Source organism: Zea mays, chromosome 1 (genome assembly GCF_902167145.1).
Source record: "Zea mays cultivar B73 chromosome 1, Zm-B73-REFERENCE-NAM-5.0, whole genome shotgun sequence".
Taxonomy (NCBI): domain Eukaryota; kingdom Viridiplantae; phylum Streptophyta; class Magnoliopsida; order Poales; family Poaceae; genus Zea; species Zea mays.
In genome coordinates this window covers 209,597,713-209,624,436 of record NC_050096.1, presented here as the reverse complement: position 1 = coordinate 209,624,436, position 26,724 = coordinate 209,597,713, and the positions used below count along the sequence as shown (strand labels likewise).

The 26,724-nt window shown below is 50.3% G+C and overlaps 1 protein-coding gene and 1 pseudogene across 1 annotated transcript; one reads left to right on the top strand and one right to left on the bottom strand.

The window, feature by feature from the left end:
* Positions 1 to 6,804: 6,804 nt before the first annotated feature.
* LOC111590557 (uncharacterized) lies at positions 6,805 to 24,564 on the bottom strand (annotated as a pseudogene).
* A 147-nt stretch (positions 24,565 to 24,711) lies between these two features.
* LOC109943496 (uncharacterized) lies at positions 24,712 to 26,260 on the top strand. Its single transcript, XM_020546667.2, has 3 exons — positions 24,712 to 24,953; positions 25,360 to 25,566; positions 25,659 to 26,260. Exons 1-3 carry the CDS (start codon positions 24,909 to 24,911, stop codon positions 26,034 to 26,036), a joined length of 630 nt encoding a protein of 209 aa, XP_020402256.1. The 5' UTR covers positions 24,712 to 24,908; the 3' UTR covers positions 26,037 to 26,260.
* Positions 26,261 to 26,724: the final 464 nt, after the last annotated feature.

The window sequence follows — 26,724 nt, the reverse complement described above, 5'->3', positions numbered from 1 at the left end:
GCAAACCTACTCCCCATTGAGGTGGTCACAAAGACCGGGTCTCTTTCAACCCTTTCCCTCTCTCAAACGGTCCCTCGGACCGAGTGAGCTTTTCTTCTCAATCACTTGGAACACAAAGTTCCTACAAGGATCACCACACGATTGGTGTCTCTTGCCTCAATTACAAGTGAGTTTGATCTCAAGAAAGAATGAGAAAGAAAGCAATCCAAGCGCAAGAGCTCAAAAGAACACAACAAATCACTCTCACTTAACACTAAAGCTTTTATGGAATTGGGAGAGGATTTGATCACTTGGGTGTGTCTTGTATTGAATGCCTAGCTCTTGTAAGTGGTTGGAAGGTGGAAAACTTGGATGACTTGAATGTGGGGTGGTTGGGGGTATTTATAACCCCAACCACCAAACTAGCCGTTTGGTGGAGGCTGCTGTCACATGGCGCACCAGACAGTCCGGTGCGCCACCGGACACTGTCCGGTGCGCCAGCCACGTCACCTGGCCGTTGGGTTCCGACCGTTGGAGCTCTGACGTGTGGGCCCGCCTGGCTGTCCGGTGGTGCACCGGACAAGTCCTGTAGACTGTCCGGTGTGCCACCCGCGCGTGCTCTGCTCCTCTGCGCGCGCTGGCGCGCATTTAATGCGTTGCAGACGACCGTTGGCGCGAAGTAGTCGTTGCTCCGCTGGCTCACCGGACAGTCCGGTGTGCACCGGACATGTCCGGTGAATTATAGCGGAGCGGAAATCCGAACCTGGCGAGTTCAGAGTCGCTCTCCCCTGGAGCACCGGACACTGTCCGGTGTGCACCGGACATGTCCGGTGAATTATAGTGAAGCGCCTCTGAAAATTCCCAAAGGTGAAGAGTTTGGCTTGAAGTCCCGTGGTGCACCGGACACTGTCCGGTGGCACACCGGACAGTCCGGTGCGCCAGACCAGGGCTGCCTTCTGTTAACCCTTGCTCTCTTTGTTGAACCCATTTCTTGGTCTTTTTGTTGGCTAAGTGTGAACCTTTGGCACCTGTATAACTTATAGACTAGAGCAAACTAGTTAGTCCAATTATTTGTGTTGGGCAATTCAACCACCAAAATCAATTAGAAAAATAGATGTAAGCCTAATTCCCTTTCAATGAGCGCCATCTCCTCATTGTCGAGCTTTGAGGCGTCGATTGGTTGTCTACTTGATGCAGACTCCTCCTTCTTTTCCTCCATCGCTTTGAATGCGACCGGTTGTGCTTCGGACGTGGAGGGGCCATCAAGCTCGTTGATCTTCTTTGAGCCTTTGATCATCAATTCAAAGCTCACAAAATTCACGATTACTTCCTCAGGAGTCATTAGTGTATATCTAGGATTGCCACGAATTAATTGAACATGAGTAGGGTTAAGGAAAACAAGTGATCTTAGAATAACCTTAACCATTTCGTGGTCATCCCATTTTTTGCTCCCGAGGTTGCGCACTTGGTTCACCAAGGTTTTGAGCTGGTTGTACATGTCTTGTGGCTCCTCCCCTTGGCGAAGTCGGAAGCGACCGAGCTCCCCCTCGATCGTCTCCCGCTTGGTGATCTTGGTCACCTCGTCTCCTTCGTGCGCGGTCTTTAGCGTGTCCCAAATCTCCTTAGCACTTTTCAATCCTTGCACCTTGTTATACTCCTCTCGACTTAGAGAGGCGAGGAGTATAGTTGTGGCTTGGGAGTTGAAGTGTTGGATTTGGGCCACTTCGTCCTCATCATAATCTTCATCCCCTACGGATGGTACATGTACGCCAAACTCAATAACATCCCATATACTTTTGTGGAGTGAGGTTAGGTGATATCGCATCAAATCACTCCACCTAGCATAATCTTCACCATCAAATGTTGGTGGTTTGCCTAATGGGACGGAAAGTAAAGGTGCATGTTTAGGAATGCGAGGATAGCGTAGGGGGATCTTACTAAACTTCTTGCGCTCATGGCGCTTAGAAGTTATGGACGGCGTGTCGGAGCCAGAGGTGGATGGCGACGAGGAGTCGGTCTCGTAGTAGACCACCTTCCTCATCTTCTTTTTCTTGTCACTGCTCCGACGCGACTTGTGTGAAGGGGATTCCTTTTCCTTCCCCTTCCCTTTGTTGTAGGACTCTCCTGATGGAGCCTTCCCGTGGCTTGTAGCGGGCTTCTTGGCGTGATCTCCCGACATCACTTCGAGCGGTTAGGCTCTAATGAAGCACCGAGCTCCGATACCAATTGAAAGTCGCCTAGAGGGGGGGTGAATAGGGCGAATCTGAAATTTAACAACTTAAGCACAACTACAAGTCGGGTTAGCGTTAGAAATAAATGTGAGTCCGAGAGAGGGCACAAAAACAAATAGTAAGCGAATAAGAAGTGAGACACAAGGATTTGTTTTACCGAGGTTCGGTTCTCGCAAACCTACTCCCCGTTGAGGTGGTCACAAAGACCGGGTCACTTTCAAGCCTTTCCCTCTCTCAAACGGTCCCTCGGACCGAGTGAGCTTCTCTTCTCAATCAAACGGAACACGAAGTTCCCGCAAGGACCACCACACAATTGGTGTCTCTTGCCTTGGTTACAATTAAGTTTTGATCACAAGAAAGAATGAGAAAGAAGCAATCCAAGCGCAAGAGCTCAAAAGAACACAACAAATCTCTCTCTCTAATCACTAGAGCTTTGTGTGGAGTTGGGAGAGGATTTGATCTATTTGGTTGTGTCTAGAATTGAATGCTAGAGCTCTTGTAAGTAGTTGGAAGGTGGAAAACTTGGATGACTTGAATGTGGGGGTGGTTGGGGTATTTATAGCCCCAACCACCAAACTTGACAGTTGGTGGAGGCTGCTGTCGACGGGCGCACCGGACAGTCCGGTGCGCCACCGGACACTGTCCAGTGCGCCAGCCACGTCACCCGGCCGTTGGGTTCCGACCGTTGGAGCTCTGACTTGTGGGCCCGCCTGGCTGTTCGGTGGTGCACCGGACAGGCCCTGTAGGCTGTCCGGTGTGCCACCCGCGCGTGCTCTGCTCCTCTGCGCGCGCAGGCGCGCATCTAATGCGCTGCAGTCGGCCGTTGCGCGCGAAGTAGTCGTTGCTCCGCTGTCACACCGGACAGTCCGGTGAATTTTAGCGGAGCGGATTCCCGAAGCTGGCGAGTTCAGAGTCGCTCTTACTTGGGGCACCGGACAGTCCGGTGAATTATAGCGGAGCGCCTCTGAGAATTCCCGAAGGTGAGGAGTTCAGCTTGGAGTCCCCTGGTGCACCGGACACTGTCCGGTGGCACACCGGACAGTCCGGTGCGCCAGACCAGGGCACACTTCGGTTATCCCTTGCTCTCTTGTTTGAACCCTTTTCTTGGTCTTTTTATTGGCTTATTGTGAACCTTTGGCACCTGTAGAACTTATAGACTAGAGCAAACTAGTTAGTCCAATTATTTGTGTTGGGCAATTCAACCACCTAAATCAATTAGGAAATAGGTGTAAGTCTAATTCCCTTTCACATGTCCTTCAACAAGCAATATTCTCAACATGACAAAAATACATGTCTACATGTCTCAACAGAGCAGAGCGGAGCTCAGTGCAGCTGCGCAGGGTGGAGCTCAGAGCAGGGCGGATTTCAGATTTTCAGAGCTGCGTCTACGCGGGGGCCGACGGCGCTTAGAGCAGGGCGGAGCTTGGAGCTGCGTCTGCACGGGGGGCCGGGGCAACGCGGGTGGCTTGCGGGTTGCCTAGGCGGCGCGGGTGGCTTTTGCGCTTGAGGCTGCAGGATGACTGGGAGGCTGGGATTGAACGATTGAGGCTAGGGGATGGTCGGATGGGGATTGGGAAATTAGGGATTATGGTGGGCTGGTGGCTTGGTGCTTTGGTGCGCTGAATGTTACTTTGGTGGGCTGGCGCCTGGGCTCAATAATAAACTAATGGTTAATTTCGGATATCCAACGGATTATCCACGGGTGAGATTTAATATCCAAATCCATGCCCACTTTATCTCGGATCGGATACGGGTCTAACCCGCGGGTCAAAAAACATATCCATATCCTAATCCGTCGGGTTGGATATCCGCCGGATATCCAAATCCACGGATTAAATTTCCATCCCTAGTACTCATGCATATACCTGCTCACCACATTGATGACATTGGGGCGGGGGGACACAACGTCGCTTTGCCATCGTGTGACGACCGCCTCATGCTCTTCACCAGTGCTTTATGATGCGCATTGCTCCACCCTCTCCTCGCTTTGGTACGCACATAATGCCAACCACTCTTTGCCAGGATCCCACAACCCCATTGATGCAAAACCTTGTCATTGCCGATGTCTCGTGGAATCGGGCGCCGACATGCATTACCGATGTGAAGCTTGGTCCTTCGGAGTGAAGAAGGTGAGCACTCGCATTTTTTACTAGTGTTACAGATTGCTTGGTTCACATTATTATTTTCTTCGTGTGATTCTACAACACAGAATGCCAAGTGAGGGTCAACATTAATCAAATCTGAAACACACAAACACATTTAAGGGAAGGCAGGAAGATTCGGTACTTGATTTTACCTGTCATAATCACCATTGTTTTAACAGCTGACATCGATCCATCCATTACTAGCTCAGCTGTGGAGATAGTAGGATCATTATAACTGTAATATGGATTCAAAAAAATTATGCAACAAAAATGCAAAGAAGTGTCAAGCCTGTTTTTCATCTTCCCATCAATAACACATATGATGTTTGTATATAGAGCCCATTATTGTCAGAACTATGTTCAGCCAAACATTTGGACAGTAGGTGTTGCAGAATTAAGCTATCCCCGAGCATGTCTACGAGGTTAGGGCTCCTTTGGGTTGAAGGATTATTTCCTAAATCCTGTGTTTTTCCTAGGTTTTGACTAATTCCTATAAAATTCCTATATGGTTTATGTGAAATTCCCGCGTTCCAAAGAAGTACGCACATATAAAGATCAACTCAAAACTATGTGACACAAATTAAAGTCACCTTTGACTTGTTGTGATTATTGGCCTATAGGGATAGTAATGCTATAAACAATACATTGGAAAAGTTGCATATTCGGAAATGTTACTTGAAATCATTTATTTATTATTTTGAGCAGAACCATATTCAGAAATGTGCAATACCATGATGTTTAAGATGTAACTTCTTTAATTGGATTGGCTGGCAGAGGATGAGAATGGGGAGGGAGGGAGGCGGGCCGGCCGGCGGGATGCTCCCGTCGGTGACCAAGGTGGGATAACATGGTCTGGTAAGAAATAACCAAAAAATGGAAATGATTAAAAGGAAGTCAGAATACTATTTTAAAGGATAGATGAACTTGTTAATACATTTAGACAGAAACTAAAATCGTGAGTACGAAAGAGTACTAAGGCTATGTTAATACTATAGTGAACCAGTACTAAGGCCTACAAAATCATTACTATAGTAAATAAACCAGCGAATGTTCCAAACTTCTAAAACTAATTATTAGCTGTTAAAATTAGCCAAGAGGTTTAGAACAGGTTAGTTAATAAACCAACTATCAAATAGCTATTACTCCTGATTAGGATACCAGGGAAATTCGACCAAATGAAATGGAGGGAGGGATGTCAATACTGCTCGGTACTCGGTGTCGGTAGCCAAGGCATTGGCTGAAACAAGTAGATTACACCAGTATATTCGGAGAGGCGAATTTACAAAGTCAAGGTATCACTTGACCCCAACTGCAACTCTACGGTCTTGTTTGGGACAAAGGGTAATGGAGGGGATTGAGGGGGCTATAATCCCTCACTATTCAAAATTAAGTAATAGAGGATTCTAGCCCCCTTAATCCACTCCATAACCCTTGATCCCAAACAAGCCCTACAGGTAGAAATTTACACTTGAACAGGCTGTTTTTTTTTGTTTTTGTCATCATTCAGGCTAACAAATTCTCAGAAAAATTGAACCACTCTTCCGCAGGCTGTACTGCAGCTAAGCCTATTATATTATATACAGTGAGACGTAGCACTCGAGCTGAAGCCGGAGTTCAGAGACAACATCCTGCATCGCTCGAGCCGCGTCAGCCACCTGGGGAAACGCGGCGGCCGCCGCCATCTCTGTTCTTGTCGCCTTCCTTGCGCGCGGGTGCCTCGGGGGTGATGAAGCACCGGAACAGGCTCGCGAAGATGCGCAGCTTGATCTGCCCGCGCCGCGGCAGGGTCCGCCTCGCCGCCTCCTGCCGCTCCATTGCCGCCGCGGGTGGCTTCTTGCTCAGGAAGGCACGGGAATCAGGGGACTGAAGAGCCGTCTGCTGAGTGTGTTGTGTCTGATGTCAGAGTGAGTGACGGCAGGAGGCGAAGGCTTGCTCACTTTTATAGGCGCAGAGCAGATGAGATGCTGGGGACATGCGGCGATGGGGGAGAGTGTGTGTGACAAACTTCCTTGGGGAGCAAGGAGCTCGTCTCTCAGGTTTGAAAAGGTCCCGGAATGTATTGTACCCCATCTTCTATTCCATTCACACAGGGAAAGAAAGTCCTGGCCACCACCGTGGACCAATTGTCTGTTAAAACACATCCTAATGCCTAAGGCTTATTATTGTATGAAGGCAATGATCTGACATTGACCTGAATTTATCTGTAATAAGAAACGTGATTTTCATGTGTCCATCAGTTCCCCATTGCCCAAACACTCCCAACACTAGTACAAGCTTTCACAGGTTAATACAGCTTTAGGCTATCTCCACCAGATCGTGCGTAGTCGTACAAAACACTATTTTATGCTGCATAGAGTGAAGTTTGAAATATGTATGTGGTGGGAGATAGGATTGGTAAGTTGCTGTTTAGAAACACACATCAGGAGCATCGAATATCGACCAACATATAATTCTACCTGACCCCAAATATTTCTTCATTATAATAAGTGAATATAAGACTCAGACAGCAGCCATTTAGCACACAATTGAAGAAAACCTCCAGAATGGAATGGACAGTGGTGTTGTATCTACATGATTGCAATTGAATCAATACTGCTATAGTTGCCATAGTACACGTAAAAAATGTACAATGCAGACTTCCCAATTGAAATGCTACTAGTTTACAGCTCACCCCCCCTAGTAGTTGTCACCTCTGCAGTTACTTGGGAGGAGGAACAACTAGTGTATAGATTAGCAATGTCAAGACGATGATAATCGCCCCGACCAAGGTGAACTGGGGGCTTGTCCACAGCATCAAGTTAGATCTTTCAGTTCTCTTGATTGGATCCACCTCTTCTGACAATGGATACTCGCTGCGCCGTGGGTTCCAGGTCACGTACTTGTCCGGTGAGAAATCAGAAAACAGGGTCCTCTTCCCTTTCTTCTTGAAGGCAGACCATGCCTTGTCCCAATCAGCAGAGGTTTCACCTGACGAGGAAGAGAAGAGATGGTTACTTTTACCGTCATAATGGTATCCAAAATAAACTAAGTAACTATGGACAGATAAGTAGTGCGATTTTTTTTTCTTGTTAAAAAGGAAGGCAGGAACGGTGTCATCTTGATCAAAAAGGGAAGTAAGAAACTTTAAAAGGCACAGTGGGGTCACACCAGCAGATTTAAATCTATACAGAAGGTTTAACTTCCTAATGCTAACTTTGTTTGAGCAATATCCTCCCTGATGATGACGTAGTAGATGCTATATGATTGTCAGTTTTTTTTTTTTGAAACACGCTATGGTTTGGTGTATTGCGACGGTTTCACAAGATGTAGCCAACGATGCCACTCGCTTCCTTTCTCATTTCCACCAGAACTATTACCACATTTCTAGGAGGTCTTTTGCAATTGCAGACTAGAGCTACAGCTAGCCACGTACATCCAGTTCGGGGTTTTTCCAAACATCCTGTGCAAAGGAACAATATAGAGCAATGTACTTTGTGTTTTCAGGCTGATGGGAGCAAATTTTAGAACAGTGCCCCATCCTCTCCTTGCAAGCTATCTAATCTATGGTTAGAATTTTGTTTTGCAGGAGAGACCCGAGCCATCTACTGTTATTTTATTAGTACAGCAACAAAATTCTGGCCATAAGATGTTTCTCAGATCATACATAACCTTGTACCATAATGTAGAATAGACTTCTAAAAACAACTATAATTAAGATGGAAATTCATCAATCATCACCACCAAAAATCCACCAAAGCAAATGTAGGGATAAACAGAATCAAAGTCGGGTAGTAACTTTTTCTGTGTAAAGGGATTAGGTATACGAAGAATAGTGCAAATTCGAGTGTGGAAATCTCCGGAAAGCAGAAACACTGTTTCTTCTGTTAGAATTGTACCCCTGTATTTGTAATGGGCCAGGCCCAACTCAGTCTATTAATGAAAGGGAATTAGGCTTACACCTAGTTCCTAAATAATTTTGGTGGTTGAATTGCCCAACACAAATCTTTGGACTAACTAGTTTGCCCAAGTGTATAGATTATACAGGTGTAAAAGGTTCACACTCAGCCAATAAAAAGACCAAGTTTTGGATTCAATAAAGGAGCAAAGGGGCAACCGAGGGCACCCCTGGTCTGGCGCACCGGACTGTCCGGTGTGCCACCGGACAGTGAACAATACCTGTCCGGTGCACCAGGGGACTCAGACTCAAACTCTTCACCCTCGGGATTTCTCGGAAGCCGGCGCGCTATAATTCACCGGACTGTCCGGTGTGCACCGGACATGTCCGGTGCTCCAAGGAAGCGCGGCCTCCGGAACTCGCCAGCCTCGGTTTCGCGTGGCAGCCGCTCCGCTAAAATTCACCGGACTGTCCGGTGTGCACCGGACTGTCCGGTGTGCCAGCGGAGCAACGGCTCTCTTCGGCGCCAACGGCTCTCTGCGGTGCATTTAATGCGCGCGCAGCGCGCGCAGACGTCAGACTTGCCCATACCGGTGCACCGGACATCAAACAGTACATGTCCGGTGTGCACCGGACACCCAGGCGGGCCCACAAGTCAGAAGCTCCAACGGCTAGAATCCAACGGCAGTGATGACGTGGCAGGGGCACCGGACTGTCCGGTGTGCACCGGACTGTCCGGTGCGCCATCGAGCAGACGCCTCCAGCCAACGGTCAAGTTTGGTGGTTGGGGCTATAAATACCCCAACCACCCCACCATTCATTGCATCCAAGTTTTCCACTTCTCAACTACTACAAGAGCTCTAGCATTCAATTCTAGACACACTAAAGAGATCAAATCCTCTCCAATTCCACACAAAGCCCTAGTGACTAGTGAGAGTGATTTGCCGTGTTCATTTGAGCTCTTGCGCTTGGATTGCTTCTTTTCTTTCTCACTTGTTCTTGAGATCACACTCCATTGTAATCAAGGCAAGAGGCACCAATTGTGTGGTGGCCCTTGCGGGGAAGTTTTGTTCCCGGCTTTGATTAGAGAAGAGAAGCTCACTCGGTCCGAGGGACCGTTTGAGAGAGGGAAGGGTTGAAAGAGACCCGGCCTTTGTGGCCTCCTCAACGGGGAGTAGGTTTGCAAGAACCGAACCTCGGTAAAACAAATCTCCGTGTCTCTCTTGCTTATTCGCTTGGGATTTGTTTTGCGCCCTCTCTCTCGGACTCATTTATATTTCTAACGCTAACCCGGCTTGTAGTTGTGTTTATATTTGTAAATTTCAGTTTCGCCCTATTCACCCCCCCTCTAGGCGACTATCAATTGGTATCAGAGCCCGGTGCTTCATTAGAGCCTAACCGCTCGAAGTGATGTCGGGAGATCACGCCAAGAAGGAGATGGAGACCGGCGAAAAGCCCACTACAAGCCACGGGAGCACTTCATCGGAAGAGTCCCGCACCAAAAGGAGGGAGAAGAAGAAGAGCTCCTCCAACAAAGGGAAGGAGAAGAAATCTTCTTCTCATCACAAAGAGAAGAAGGAAAAATCTTCTTCCCACAAGCCGCATCGGAAAGGCGACAAGCACAAGAGGATGAGGAAGGTGGTCTACTACGAGACCGACACTTCATCAACATCGACCTCCGACTCCGATGCGCCCTCCGTCACTTCTAAGCGCCAAGAGCGCAAGAAGTATAGTAAGATCCCCCTACGTTACCCTCGCATTTCCAAACATACACCTTTACTTTCCGTCCCATTAGGCAAACCACCAACATTTGATGGTGAAGATTACGCTAGGTGGAGCGATTTAATGCGATTTCATCTAACCTCGCTCCACAAAAGCATATGGGATGTTGTTGAGTTTGGCGCGCAGGTACCATCCGTAGGGGATGAGGACTATGATGAGGATGAAGTGGCCCAAATCGAGCACTTCAACTCTCAAGCAACAACAATACTCCTCGCCTCTCTAAGTAGAGAGGAGTATAACAAAGTACAAGGGTTAAAGAGCGCCAAGGAGATTTGGGATGTACTCAAAACCGCGCACGAGGGAGACGAGCTCACCAAGATCACCAAGCGGGAAACGATCGAGGGGGAGCTCGGTCGGTTCCGGCTTCACAAAGGAGAGGAGCCACAACACATGTACAACCGGCTCAAGACTTTGGTGAACCAAGTGCGCAACCTCGGGAGCAAGAAGTGGGACGATCACGAAGTGGTAAATGTTATTTTAAGATCTCTCATTTTTCTTAATCCCACTCAAGTTCAATTGATTCGTGGTAATCCTAGATATACTAAAATGACCCCCGAGGAAGTTATCGGGCATTTTGTAAGTTTTGAGTGCATGATAGAAGGCTCGAGGAAAATCAACGAGCTTGGCGACTCGTCCGAAGCCCAACCCGTTGCATTCAAGGCAACAGAGGAGAAGAAGGAGGAGGCTACACCAAGTCGACAACCAATCGACGCCTCCAAGCTCGACAATGAGGAAATGGCGCTCGTCATCAAGAGCTTCCGCCAAATCCTCAAACAAAGGAGGGGGAAAGACTACAAGTCCCGCTCCAAGAAGGTTTGCTACAAGTGTGGTAAGCCCGGTCATTTTATTGCTAAATGTCCTATATCTAGTGACAGTGACCGAGGTGACGACAAGAAGGGGAGACGAAAGGAAAAGAAGAGGTATTACAAGAAGAAGGGCGGCGATGCCCATGTTTGTCGCGAGTGGGACTCCGACGAGAGCTCAAGCGACTCCTCCGACGACGAGGACGCCGCCAACATCGCCGTCACCAAGGGACTCCTCTTCCCCAACATCGGCCACAAGTGCCTCATGGCAAAGGACGGCAAAAAGAAGGTTAAATCTAAATCCTCCACTAAATATGAATCCTCTAGTGATGACAATGCTAGTGATGAGGAAGATAATTTGCGTTCCCTTTTTGCCAACCTCAACATAGCTCAAAAAGAAAAATTAAATGAATTAGTTAGTGCTATTCATGAAAAGGATGACCTTTTGGACTCCCAAGAGGATTGTCTAATTAAAGAAAACAAGAAACATGTTAAGGTTAAAAAGGCTTATGCTCTAGAAGTAGAAAAATGTGAAAAATTATCTAGTGAGCTAAGCACTTGCCGTGAAATAATTGACAACCTTAGGAATGAAAATGCTATTTTAAATGCTAAGGTTGATTCTCATGTTTGTGATGTTTCAATTTCCACTCCTAGAGATAATAATGATGATTTGCTTGCTAGGATTGAAGAATTGAACATTTCTCTTGCTAGCCTTAGAGTAGAAAATGAAAAGTTGATTACTAAGGCTAAAGAACTAGATGTTTGCAATGTTACAATTTCTGACCTTAGAACTAAAAATGATATGCTGCATGCTAAGGTTGTAGAATTAAAATCTTGCAAACCCTCTACATCTATTGTTGAGCATGTATCTATTTGTACTAGATGTAGAAATGTTGATATTGATGCTATTCATGATCACATGATTTTAATTAAGCAACAAAATGATCATATAGCTAAACTAGATGCTAAAATTGCCGAGCACAACTTAGAAAATGAGAAATTTAAATTTGCTCGTAGCATGCTTTATAATGGGAGACGCCCTGGCATCAAGGATGGCATTGGCTTCCAAAGGGGAGACAATGTCAAACTTAATGCCCCTCCTAAGAACTTGTCTAACTTTGTTAAGGGCAAAGCTCCCATGCCTCAGGATAACGAGGGTTACATTTTATACCCTGCCGGCTATCCTGAGAGCAAAATTAGGAAGATTCATTCTAGGAAGTCTCACTCTGGCCCTAATCATGCTTTTATGTATAAGGGTGAGACATCTAGTTCTAGGCAACCAACCCATGCTAAGTTGCCTAAGAAGAAAATTCCTAATGCATCAAATGATCATGCCATTTCATTTAAAACTTTTGATGCATCTTATGTGCTTACTAGCAAATCCGGCAAGGTAGTTGCCAAATTTGTTGGGGGCAAACACAAGGGCTCCAAGACTTGTGTTTGGGTACCCAAAGTTCTTGTTTCTAATGCCAAAGGACCCAAAACCGTTTGGGTACCTAAAGTCAAGAACTAAAATTGTTTTGTAGGTTTATGCATCCGGGGGCTCAAGTTGGATACTCGATAGCGGGTGCACAAACCACATGACAGGGGAGAAAAGGATGTTCTCCTCATATGAGAAAAACCAAGATCCCCAACGAGCTATCACATTCGGGTATGGAAATCAAGGTTTGGTCAAAGGTCTTGGTAAAATTGCTATATCTCCTGACCATTCCATTTCCAATGTTTTTCTTGTAGATTCCTTAGATTACAACTTGCTTTCTGTTTCTCAATTATGTCAAATGGGCTACAACTGTCTATTCACTGATGTTGGTGTCACTGTCTTTAGAAGAAGTAATGATTCAATAGCATTTAAGGGAGTGTTAGAGGGTCAGCTATACTTGGTAGATTTTGATAGAGCTGAACTCGACACTTGCTTAATTGCTAAGACTAACATGGGTTGGCTCTGGCATCGTCGACTAGCCCATGTTGGGATGAAGAATCTTCATAAGCTTCTAAAGGGAGAGCACATTTTAGGATTAACAAATGTTCATTTTGAGAAAGACAGGATTTGTAGCGCATGCCAGGCAGGGAAGCAAGTTGGAGTCCATCACCCACACAAGAACATCATGACGACCGACAGGCCGCTTGAGCTACTCCACATGGATCTATTCGGCCCGATTGCTTACATAAGCATCGGCGGGAGTAAGTATTGTCTTGTTATTGTGGATGATTATTCTCGCTTCACTTGGGTATTCTTTTTACAGGAAAAATCTCAAACCCAAGAGACCTTAAAGGGATTCTTGAGACGAGCTCAAAATGAGTTCGGCTTAAGGATCAAGAAAATAAGAAGCGACAACGGGACGGAGTTCAAGAACTCTCAAATTGAAGGCTTCCTTGAGGAGGAGGGCATCAAGCATGAGTTCTCCTCTCCCTACACGCCACAACAAAATGGTGTAGTGGAGAGGAAGAATCGAACTCTATTGGACATGGCAAGAACCATGCTTGATGAGTACAAGACACCGGACCGGTTTTGGGCCGAAGCGGTCAACACCGCCTGCTACGCCATCAACCGGTTATATCTTCACCGAATCCTCAAGAAGACATCATATGAACTCCTAACCGGTAAAAAGCCCAACATTTCATATTTTAGAGTTTTTGGTAGCAAATGCTTCATTCTTATTAAAAGAGGTAGAAAATCTAAATTTGCTCCTAAAACTGTAGAAGGCTTTTTACTTGGTTATGACTCAAACACAAGGGCATATAGGGTCTTTAACAAGTCCACTGGACTAGTTGAAGTCTCTTGTGACGTTGTGTTTGATGAAACTAACGGCTCTCAAGTAGAGCAAGTTGATCTTGATGAGATAGGTGAAGAACAGGCTCCATGCATCGCGCTAAGGAACATGTCCATCGGGGATGTGTGTCCTAAGGAATCCGAAGAGCCTCCAAGTACACAAGATCAACCATCCTCCTCCATGCAAGCATCTCCACCAACTCAAAATAAGGATGAGGCTCAAAATGATGAAGAGCAAAATCAAGAAGACGAGCCACCTCAAGATGATAGCAATGATCAAGGGGGAGATACAAATGATCAAGAAAAGGAGGATGAGGAAGAACCAAGACCGCCACACCCAAGAGTCCACCAAGCAATCCAACGAGATCACCCCGTCGACACCATCCTCGGCGACATTCATAAGGGGGTAACTACTCGATCTCGGGTTGCTCATTTTTGTGAACATTACTCTTTTGTTTCCTCTATTGAGCCACACAGGGTAGAGGAAGCTCTCCAAGATTCGGATTGGGTGGTGGCGATGCAAGAGGAGCTCAACAATTTCACGAGGAATGAGGTCTGGCATTTTGTTCCACGTCCTAACCAAAATGTTGTAGGAACCAAATGGGTCTTCCGCAACAAGCAAGATGAGCATGGTGTGGTGACAAGGAACAAAGCTCGACTCGTAGCCAAAGGGTATTCACAAGTCGAAGGTTTGGATTTCGGTGAAACCTATGCACCCGTAGCTAGGCTTGAGTCAATTCGCATATTATTGGCCTATGCTACTTACCATGGCTTTAAGCTCTATCAAATGGACGTGAAAAGTGCCTTCCTCAATGGACCGATCAAGGAAGAGGTCTATGTTGAGCAACCTCCCGGCTTTGAAGACAGTGAGTATCCTAATCATGTCTATAGGCTCTCTAAGGCGCTTTATGGGCTCAAGCAAGCCCCAAGAGCATGGTATGAATGCCTTAGAGATTTCCTTATTGCTAATGGCTTCAAAGTCGGCAAGGCCGATCCTACACTCTTTACTAAAACTCTTGAAAATGACTTGTTTATATGCCAAATTTATGTTGATGATATTATATTTGGGTCTACTAACGAGTCTACATGTGAAGAGTTTAGTAGGATCATGACACAGAAATTCGAGATGTCGATGATGGGGGAGTTGAAGTATTTTCTAGGATTCCAAGTCAAGCAACTCCAAGAGGGCACCTTCATTAGCCAAACGAAGTACACTCAAGACATTCTTGCTAAGTTTGGGATGAAGGATGCCAAACCCATCAAGACACCCATGGGAACTAATGGGCATCTCGATCTCGACACGGGAGGTAAGTCCGTGGATCAAAAGGTATACCGGTCGATGATTGGTTCATTGCTTTATTTATGTGCATCTCGACCGGACATTATGCTTTCCGTTTGCATGTGTGCAAGATTCCAATCCGACCCTAAGGAATCCCACCTTACGGCCGTAAAACGAATCTTGAGATATTTGGCTTATACCCCTAAGTTTGGGCTTTGGTACCCTCGGGGATCCACATTTGATTTACTTGGTTATTCGGATGCCGATTGGGCGGGGTGCAAAATCAATAGGAAGAGCACATCGGGGACTTGCCAGTTCTTGGGAAGATCCTTGATGTCTTGGGCTTCAAAGAAGCAAAATTCGGTCGCTCTTTCCACCGCCGAAGCCGAGTACATTGCCGCAGGACATTGTTGCGCGCAATTGCTTTGGATGAGGCAAACCCTGCGGGACTACGGTTACAAATTAACCAAAGTCCCTTTGCTATGTGATAATGAGAGTGCAATTAAAATGGCCGACAATCCCGTCGAGCATAGCCGCACTAAGCACATAGCCATTCGGTATCATTTTCTTAGGGATCACCAACAAAAGGGGGATATCGAGATTTCTTACATTAATACTAAAGATCAATTAGCCGATATCTTTACCAAGCCACTTGATGAACAATCTTTTACCAGACTTAGGCATGAGCTCAATATTCTTGATTCTAGAAATTTCTTTTGCTAAGCTTGCACACATAGCTCATTTGAATACCTTTGATCATATCTCCTTTATATGCTATGACTAATGTGTTTTCAAGTCTATTTCAAACCAAGTCATAGGTATATTGAAAGGGAATTGGAGTCTTCGGCGAAGACAAAGGCTTCCACTCCGTAACTCATGCTTCGCCATCACTCCGAGCAACTCTCTATTCCTTGGGGAGAAATGAGCATCAAAGAAAAGGACTTCATCCTTGGAGGAGAGAGTAAAAGCTCAAAAGCAAAAGGACCGGATTTCGTCTTTGGTATAATCTTAACTCATTTACTTTTGACCAAAGGGGAAGAAATTACTTTAAGGGCTCTACTGATTCCGTTTTTGGCGATTCATGCCAAAAAGGGGGAGAAATGAGCCCAAAGCAAAAGGACCGCACCACCACCAATTTCAAAAACTTAGTATTTTCAAAGAAGTATTTATCAATTGGTATCCTATTGTGTTCAAAGGGGGAGCAAGTAGCATTTCAAAATGATATATCAAAACCCTCTTGAACACTAAGAGGTGGATATCTTTTAGGGGGAGTTTTGTTTAGTCAAAGGAAAAGCATTTGATTCAGGGGGAGAAAATTTCAAATCCTAAAAATGCTTTGCAAACTCTTATTCATTTACCTTTGACTATTTGCAAAAGATCTTTGAAATGGATTTACAAAAGGACTTGCAAAAACAAAACATGTGGTGCAAACGTGGTCCAAAATGCTAAATAAGAAAGAAACATTCCATGCATATCTTGTAAGTAGTTTTATTGGCTCAATTCCAAGCAACCTTTTACAAACTAGTTCAATTATGCACTTCTCTATTTGCTTTGGTTTGTGTTGGCATCAATCACCAAAAAGGGGGAGATTGAAAGGGAATTAGGCTTACACCTAGTTCCTAAATAATTTTGGTGGTTGAATTGCCCAACACAAATCTTTGGACTAACTAGTTTGCCCAAGTGTATAGATTATACAGGTGTAAAAGGTTCACACTCAGCCAATAAAAAGACCAAGTTTTGGATTCAATAAAGGAGCAAAGGGGCAACCGAGGGCACCCCTGGTCTGGCGCACCGGACTGTCCGGTGTGCCACCGGACAGTGAACAATACCTGTCCGGTGCACCAGGGGACTCAGACTCAAACTCTTCACCCTCGGGATTTCTCGGAAGCCGGCGCGCTATAATTCACCGGACTGTCCGGTGTGCACCGGACATGTCCGGTGCTCCAAGGAAGCGCGGCCTCCGGAACTCGCCAGCCTCGGTTTCGCGTGGCAGCCGCTCCGCTAAAATTCACCGGACTGTCCGGTGTGCACCGGACTGTCCGGTGTGCCAGCGGAGCAACGGCTCTCTTCGGCGCCAACGGCTCTCTGCGGTGCATTTAATGCGCGCGCAGCGCGCGCAGACGTCAGACTTGCCCATACCGGTGCACCGGACATCAAACAGTACATGTCCGGTGTGCACCGGACACCCAGGCGGGCCCACAAGTCAGAAGCTCCAACGGCTAGAATCCAACGGCAGTGATGACGTGGCAGGGGCACCGGACTGTCCGGTGTGCACCGGACTGTCCGGTGCGCCATCGAGCAGACGCCTCCAGCCAACGGTCAAGTTTGGTGGTTGGGGCTATAAATACCCCAACCACCCCACCATTCATTGCATCCAAGTTTTCCACTTCTCAACTACTACAAGAGCTCTAGCATTCAATTCTAGACACACTAAAGAGATCAAATCCTCTCCAATTCCACACAAAGCCCTAGTGACTAGTGAGAGTGATTTGCCGTGTTCATTTGAGCTCTTGCGCTTGGATTGCTTCTTTTCTTTCTCACTTGTTCTTGAGATCACACTCCATTGTAATCAAGGCAAGAGGCACCAATTGTGTGGTGGCCCTTGCGGGGAAGTTTTGTTCCCGGCTTTGATTAGAGAAGAGAAGCTCACTCGGTCCGAGGGACCGTTTGAGAGAGGGAAGGGTTGAAAGAGACCCGGCCTTTGTGGCCTCCTCAACGGGGAGTAGGTTTGCAAGAACCGAACCTCGGTAAAACAAATCTCCGTGTCTCTCTTGCTTATTCGCTTGGGATTTGTTTTGCGCCCTCTCTCTCGGACTCATTTATATTTCTAACGCTAACCCGGCTTGTAGTTGTGTTTATATTTGTAAATTTCAGTTTCGCCCTATTCACCCCCCCTCTAGGCGACTATCAATTAATATACAAGCCCACCCTAGTGTAGGGTTAGGGTTTCAGTTATTCCAATATGGTATAGAGCCAGTTTTTTTTTCTCCCTTCTCCCAGCCGCCGGCACAGGCGCCGCCTCCCCTGCACCAGCGCCGGCCGCTCCCCTGCTCCTTCTCCTCCCCTGGTCGCGCCACCCTCTGCTCCTGCTGGTCGCGCCGCCGCCAGGGCCCCAACGCCGCTACTGCTCCTGCTGGTCGCGTCGCCGCCAGGGCCCCAGCGCCGCCACCAGCGCTCCTGCGCGCGCCGCCGCTCCACCGCCGCCGGCCCCTGCGCCGTCGTCCGTGCTCCACTGAGCCGCGCCGCCTGCACTCCTCTGCGCGCGCCGCCGGCACTCCTCTGCCCGCGCGCCGCCGCTCCTCCTCCTCCGTCCCATCTCCCGCCAGCGCGGACGCGACGGTCCCCAACAGCGGCCACATCCGGTGCTGCTTCTGCTACAAGGGCCGCGGCTTCGTCTGCTCCACCGCTCGCGCCCTCGACGGCCATGGACCACCTTCACACCGTCGCCCTGCAGACCGTCGGCGTCGGCACGCCCGACGCGGCCGCCCACGCCAGAGCAGCCGTCAGTCTGGCTCCTGCTGGCGCTGCCGCGGGTCTAGTCCCTGCTGGCGCTGCCGCAGGTCTACCCACTGCTGGCGCAGCAACCACCGGCGTCGACGTGCGCCTGGCTGCCAGCCCCTACATGCCTAGCGCCACTGCTGCGGCCAGCGCACGCGCTGCTGACCTCGCCCCCTTCGGGCTCGGCCTACCGGGCTACCCGGCGTCTACTGGCGCCCTTACCGGTCTTCTATCGCCGACCCGCCTCCCCAGGCAGCCACCCCCTGGGTTCTCCACCACTCGTCCGCTCGTCGCCGATGCCACCTGGGCTTCCCCGACGCTCTCCACCGACTCCACCATGTCATCGCCCATCGCGGCTCTCCAGGCTGCCCTGGCCGCCTCTCAGGAGCGCGAGCGCGCCGCGTCCCGCGCCCTAGAACAGGAGCGCGCCTTGGCCGCCACCCTGACCGCCCAGATGGCCACTGCGCAGCGTCTCGTCATCGGACCTCCTCCGGTCGCCCAGGAGACACCCCCGCCCACCCCAGAGGCTCCCCACGCCTCTGGCCTCGATGCTAACCACATCGCCGCTCTCCACGCCCAGGCGGCCGGACTTCAGAACATCCGGTCCCTCGTGTTCGTCGTTCTGGACCCGGCGTCCTCCCACTACCCTCGCTGGAGGGGGCAAGTCCTCCTCACCTTGCGGCGCTACGCCCTCGACGACCACGTCCTCGACGACATCGCCACCCCGCCGTCCCCAGCCTGGTCCCTGATGGACTCCGTGGTCCTCTCCTGGCTCCACGGAACCATCACCGTCGAGCTCCAGGACATCATCCGCGACCAGGCGGACACGGGCCGTCAGGCGTGGCTCGCCCTCGAAGAACAGTTCCTCGGGAACCGGGACGCTCGCGCTCTGCACCTCGACGCCCAGTTCCACCTGTTCTCTCAGGGGGACCTCTCCGTGGACGAGTACTGCCGCCAGATGAAGGGCATGGCGGACTCTCTCCGCGATCTCGGCGAGCCTGTCGCCGACCGGACCTTGGTGTTGAACCTTTTGCGTGGCCTCAGCCCCCGCTATGGTCACCTGAAGGCTCTCATCAAGAGGACCGTTCCCTTTCCCACATTCCATGCCGTCAGGAACGAGCTTCTCCTCGAGGAACTCACCATGGCGTCTGAGGCCGCTGCTCCGGCTCCGGCGCTCTACAGCGCACCTCCCGGTGGTCAGGCTCCTTCAGGGGGCTCGGCCCCTCGTCCTCCGTCGACCGGGGCCCCTACCCGCCCCACACCCGCCGTCCCTGTGGCCCCTCGTCAGACGTCCGCCGCCGATGGTGGTCGTCGTTCCCGCAAGGGCGGCCGTGGGGGTGGCGGCTCCTCTCGTGGTGGTTCCCTCGGTCGGGGTGCCGGCCAGGCGTGGCCGTCACTCTATAACCCCTGGACCAGGACCATCGCCATGTGGTCGGGCCAGGCCCCACGTGCCTCCCGTCCCCCGGCGCCGGCTCTCCTGACTGCGCCACCCTACGGCGTGCCTCCCACGCCTCCCTACGGCGTGCCTCCAACGCCTCCCTACGGCGTGCCTGCATTGCCCCCGGGGACCCCCATGACGACTTGGTCCCCGCTGTCTGGAGGCTGGGACAACGCCTCCCTCGCCGCCGCTTTCAGCACCATGGCGATGACCCCTCCCTCCTCCGACTGGGTGATCGACTCTGGTGCCTCCTACCACACCACTCCCACTACAGGCACGCTCTCCCGCTCCCATCCCCCCATCCCTCTCATCCTTCATCGATCGTCGTTGGGAACGGTTCCACTCTGCCAGTCACCTCAGTAGGTGCCTCGGTTCTCCCTGGACCATTCTATCTCAACGACGTTCTCGTAGCCCCCCACATCACTCATAATCTCCTCTCTGTTCGTCGTTTCACCACTGACAACTCCTGTTCCATCGAGTTTGACCCCTCTGGTTTTTCTGTGAAGGATCTGGCCACCAGGACTCCCCTCGCCCGCTGTGACAGCTCGGGGCCCCTCTACACGCTCCGGCCCTCCACCTCCGGCGCGTCTCCGCCTCCTGCCCTGGTCTCCACCACCTCCTCCACCACTTGGCATCGTCGTCTCGGCCATCCAGGACCTGCCGTCATGACCAAGATTACCAGTAGCCTAGATCCTTCATGTAGTAGGGGACATTTTGAGGGTCTATGTCATGCTTGTCAGTTAGGCCGGCATACTCGTCTCCCATTCACCACTTCCTCTTCTCGGGCTGAGCAGGCTTTTGACCTGGTTCATTGTGATCTCTGGACCTCTCCTGTACTCAGTCTTTCTAGTTATAAATACTATTTGGTGATTTTGGATGACTTTTCCCATTTTCTTTGGACTTTTCCTCTTAGATTGAAGTCCGACACGTTCACCACCCTCACACACTTCTTCGCCTGGGTCTCCACCCAGTTTCACCGCCCGGTCCGTGCCCTGCAGTGTGACAACGGCCGCGAGTTCGACAATCACGCCTCCCGCTCTTTCTTTCTCACTCATGGCGTCCAGTTGCGTCTCTCGTGCACTTACACATCTGCCCAAAACGGTCGGGCCGAACGCATGATTCGCACCACCACCAATATGATCCGCTGTCTTCTCTTCCAGGCGTCTCTCCCTGCCAGCTACTGGGTAGAGGCCCTGCACACCGCCACCCACCTTCTCAACCGTCTTCCCTCCAAGGCGGTGAGCCACCCTACTCCCCACTTCGCACTGTACGGCACAACCCCCACCTACGACCATCTTCGCGTGTTCGGCTGTGCCTGCTACCCTAACACTTCTGCTACTGCCCCTCATAAGCTCTCTCCTCGCTCCACCCGCTGCCTCTTCCTTGGCTATTCATCTGACCACAAGGGGTATCGGTGTCTGGACCTCGCCTCCCACCGCATCATCATCTCTCGTCACGTCGTCTTCGACGAGGATGTGTTTCCCCTTGCTGGCCCCTCCCCACCCACTGATCTCGACACTCTCCTCGAGTCCGATCCGGTCTCCCCCTCCTCCCAGGCGCCCCGTCTTGCGCCGTTACCCGCACCCCATGCGGCCTCGGCGCCGCGGCTCGCGCCTATTTCCGCGCCACGCGCGGCCCCGTCGGTCACGCTTGCGCCACGTGCGGCCCCGCCGACCACGCCTGCGCCTCGCGCGGCCCCATCGACCACGCCTGCGCCACGCGCGGCCCCGTCGACCACCGCCTGCGCCACGCGCGGCCCCATCGACCACGCCTGCGCCACGCGCGGCCCCGTCAACCACGACTGCGCCACGCGCGGCCCCGCCGACCACGACTGAGCCACGCGCGGCCCCGCCGACCACGACTGCGCCACGCGCGGCCCCGCCGACCCCTCCCGCACCATGCGCGGCCCCGTCGACGCCCACGGCTCGCTTCGCGGACCCCGCGCTCGTCTACCGCCGCCGCCACGTCACTACCTCGGCACCTGCCGACCCGGGCCCGTCGACGAGCCCGGTGCGCTTCGCCGACCCCGCTGTCGTCTATCACCGCCGCGAGTCGGCCACGCCCGCGGCCCCCGACGTCCAGGCTGACCGCCCCGAGCCATCGGTGTACCACCCGGTCGCCATCCACCGTGACCCCGGGCACGTCCACCCGATGGTGACCCGGCGCGCCGCCGGCATTCTTCGACCTGTCGACCGGCTGATCTTGGCAGCTGATACGACTACCACTCCACCGGACGCCTCCCCGGTCCCCTCCTCCGTTCGTACCGCTCTCGCCGACCCACACTGGCGACGCGCTATGGAGGAGGAGTACGCGGCCCTCCTGGCCAACCACACCTGGGACCTGGTGCCGTGTCCACCAGGCACCAACGTGGTCACCGGCAAGTGGCTATTTCGCCACAAGCTTACCTCGGACGGCTCCCTCGACCGCTACAAGGCCCGTTGGGTCCTTCGGGGCTTCACCCAACGCCCCGGAGTGGACTACGACGAGACCTTCAGCCCCGTCGTCAAGTTCGCCACTGTTCGCACCGTTCTCTCCCTCGCCCTCTCCCGGGACTGGGCGATCCATCAGCTCGACGTCAAGAATGCCTTCCTCCACGGCACTCTGACGGAGACTGTCTACTGCAGCCAGCCTACCGGCTTCGTCGACGAAGCTCGTCCGGACCTGGTCTGCCGGCTGAACCGCTCCCTCTACGGCCTCAAGCAGGCGCCGCGGGCCTGGTACAGTCGCTTCGCTTCCTACTTGGCCTCCATCGGCTTCGTCGAGGCCAAGTCGGACACGTCCCTCTTCATCTACCGTCGCGGCGACGACACCGTCTTCCTTCTGCTCTACGTCGACGACATTGTGCTCACGGCATCCACTGCCGACCTTCTACAGCGCACGATCGTTGCCCTGCAGCGGGAGTTCGCGATGAAGGACCTGGGGCCCCTCCACCACTTCCTCGGCATCACCGCCGAGCGCCGGCCCCAGGGTCTCTTCCTCCATCAGCGCCAGTACGCCATCGACATACTGGAGCGGGCTGGCATGTCCGACTGCAAGCCCTGCTCCACGCCTGTCGACACTCAGGCGAAGCTCTCAGAGGACGACGGGCCCCCGGTCGCCGATGCGACGTCCTACCGGAGCCTGACCGGCGCGCTCCAGTACCTCACCTTCTCCAGACCTGACATCGCCTACGCCGTTCAGCAGGTGTGCCTGCATATGCACACCCCGCGGGAGCCTCATCTCACCGCTCTCAAGCGGATCCTGCGCTACCTCCGCGGCTCCCTCGACTATGGCCTCCTACTCCGACCATCCCCGACGTCGGAACTCGTGGTCTACACCGACGCCGACTGGGCTGGCTGTCCAGACACGCGTCGATCTACCTCCGGTTACGCCGTGTTCCTGGGCGCCAACCTCGTCTCCTGGGCCGCCAAGCGGCAGCCCGTTGTCTCTCGCTCCAGTGCTGAGGCCGAATACCGCGTTGTGGCCAACGGCGTGGCAGAGGCCTCCTGGATGCGACAGCTCCTCCATGAGCTCCACAGTCCCCTCCAGCGCGCCACCCTCGTCTACTGCGACAACGTCAGCGCGGTCTACCTCTCCACCAATCCCGTGCAACATCAACGCACGAAGCACGTGGAGATCGACCTGCACTTCGTCCGGGAGCGTGTCGCCGCCGGTGACGTTCGGGTTCTCAGCGTCCCCACCACGCTGCAGTTCGCCGACATCTTCACCAAGGGGTTACCGTCGAGTGTATTTTTAGACTTTCGCTCCAGTCTCAACATCTGTACAGGATAGAGTTGCGACTGCGGGGGGGTGTTAGAATTGTACCCCTGTATTTGTAATGGGCCAGGCCCAACTCAGTCTATTAATATACAAGCCCACCCTAGTGTAGGGTTAGGGTTTCAGTTATTCCAATATCTTCTTCAAAACCATCATACTGCTGACATTTTTTTTAAAAAAAAGAAAAGGTTTCAATTACAGTGAAGGAGAGTTTGCATCGTGTCAAAAACCAAAAAAATGGAGTAACAGTGTTTTGGATTAGTCAGGACCTAACTACTGGATTGTGGACTGTAAACCTCATTCAGACACACACAAAGGGAAATGAACGCCAACATGAGGACGGTCTACACAACTGGTGCATCTTTGATTTTTTTCTCTCGCTCGGCTTAATACAACTCCTTACGTCAAACTATAACGTATACATATCTTGTCTAAAGGTCGCAGACAACCACCAAAACCTGCACCGGCCTCTTGAAATTGAAGCAAGCAAGCAAGCAGGGCCAACTCAAATCTTAGCAGGCCCTACGCGATCAGATAAACAGATCGCATCAAGCAGGCAGTTGCGTCCTGCACTCCTGATGCGATGACCGGGCTACTTCTTAAACCGTGTTGGATCTCTCAGTGGCATTTCACCAAACAGTTCTACGGTAGCAGAAAGGAACTAGACAGTGACAGTTACCGGATCGCGTACCTTTGTCGCTGCCGCTTTTGTCCGGGGAGCCTCGAGAGCAGCGAGGGGAGGCCGTCGCGCCAAGAACCTCCCGGAACCTAGCAGTACACCCATATATGGCTGGCCGCCAAGATTCTGCAAACCGGACAGGAACCTCGATCAGAGATTCTTCCTTTTTCACTGTTCCTTTCGCCGCACCGCGGGGGGTAGACAGCCAGCAGCAGGAAGGACCTGTTGATCACGCACGGGGTGCACTGACTCGCGCGGCCGAGATCGGGAACTTGGGAGACGCAGAGCAAAACTTGTGGCTGCGGATAAAAGAACGGAAGCTAACCCTACCTTCTAAATTTCTCACCCTATATTCCATTTTTTTCTCTATTTCAATATCTTCGTCAACCATTCCCTCTATTTTAACCTCACCGCCACCATAAAATACCGTTTTTTTCTTTCGACCACCATAATTACCTCCCATTCCCCGTTATTTATTTATTTGTTCATGATTAAATCATGTAACATACATCAAAGTAAGGTGGCTAATTTTTTATACAATATTACTGATGCATAATATCGACTTGACTCCGAATGTTATTAATTAATAATGTACGTACGATTTTTTCCCAAAATTAATAATTGTTATCATGTTACTACCAGATCAGAGACAAGCTAATATTCTTGCCTTAACAAATGACTACACAAGATATTTATCCCTACCGGCGCTCGGCGCTCCAGGTGAGTAGGGTTCCAAGGATTTGACAACTCTCATTGCTTGTATTTGCAAGGTCGTCTGCCTTTGATCTGCATCCAAGGTGGAGCCGAACCGGCTTGCTGCCCATATAAGTGATGCGCACTGCTCACCAAACAGAATTTTCATTTGTTCATGTATGGGAGAGTTTTCCTTCACAAAAACAAGTCCAATGAGCAACAATAGGAACTCCCCACATTTCAATAGCAGCTCTCTCTTTCCCTAGTCGTAAAACTGAACTGAAAACTACACGTGTTTCAGTTCAGTTGAAAACGGTGTAGTCAGTTTTCGTAGTCATAAATCTTGGTTTCAGACAGGGAGAATTACCAGGTGTTCAGTTCAGACCTGGGGAATTATCAGGTGCTCACTTTTCTCCTGGCGCCCCTTGAGCAGCTCGTCGTAGGTTCCTTCGCCGCGGCCATGGATAAATCACCAAGATCAATTCCTATCGGATCTGGACCTGCTAGGGCCGACACAAGCAAAGATGTCGCAGTAGTTGCAGATGGGATTAGGCGCACAGGCATCGTCGACACGAGCAACATTGATTATGGCACTAGTAGATTACGTCCGCGCCATCGATTATGTAGGACACATGATCCGGTATGTTTTTACTGTAAATAACATAATGTGTTATTATAGTAACAGTCATTACTATAATGTGATATTGAATGTCATTATTCAATTGGTTGTAGGCGCAGAGATATAATCAAGTTTGGGATGGTCTTTTAGACGCCATTAGACAGATGCAATTATCTGCCGATGAGTTGAGGAAGTTGAGCCGCCGCAATCATGTGCCTGAGTATTATGATATGGTGCACAAGAATGCATTGGTTAATGCCATGAGTGATGTTACTGAAATTGCAAAAGGTCTAGACACTATGAGCAGGGATTTGGAGGAAGTTCTTATTGGTCCGCAACCTCTACTTGAGGATTACGAAGCCCTTGGAATGTACGATGATTTCAAAACTGATGTTCATTGTGATTGTACTGAGCTGTGTGGTTCGGATGAAGACAACTCTTCTTTTGACTCGGATGAGATCCCTGATCGCCGTATGAAGGGCCCTATCTGAGCTATTTGTCTGTGATAGAGTCGCCTCCTCGACAATAGCCATGTATTTTTAGTTCAACTTGGTTTCGGCCATGATTGTTTTGGCCATAATGTATCTTCAACTTGTAGTTCATGATGTATCTTCAACTATTTGTGCCCAGTTTAATGAATTCAGCTTATTCCAGCTTGTACATTGATCTAAACATTATTTCAGAATATGCTCCTTTCAAGTTTGTACATGTATTTCATAATATGGTCCGTTGTTGATCCATCTAAACATTATTTGAGAAGCTTGTTTTCAGAAATCTGGGCTGCCAGAAAATCTGGCAGTTAACCAGAAAATATGGTCCGTTGTTGATTCTACTGTATTTTGATCCATGCAACTGGTTAACTGACCAAGCGACTGGTTAACTGGTCCATTGTTGATCCATGCAATTCAGTAGCACTTGAATATGTGAAGCTAACTGCAATGACATGGAAATGGCCAGTTTTTATAAGCTAGCAAATTAAGAATATGTGGCTAACTGGCTAACTGGTTAACTGGTCCATTGCTCGGTCCTTGAAGATTAAAGACAAAATCAAATAATGTTTTGCTGGCTTGTGACAAAGGGAAGTTTCAGTTAATTTTCCTGCCAGTGCCACCTTTAGTCAGTGACAAAATCAAATATGTGGTTTCTGAAAACTGAAGATAACTGAATAATTGGCAAACT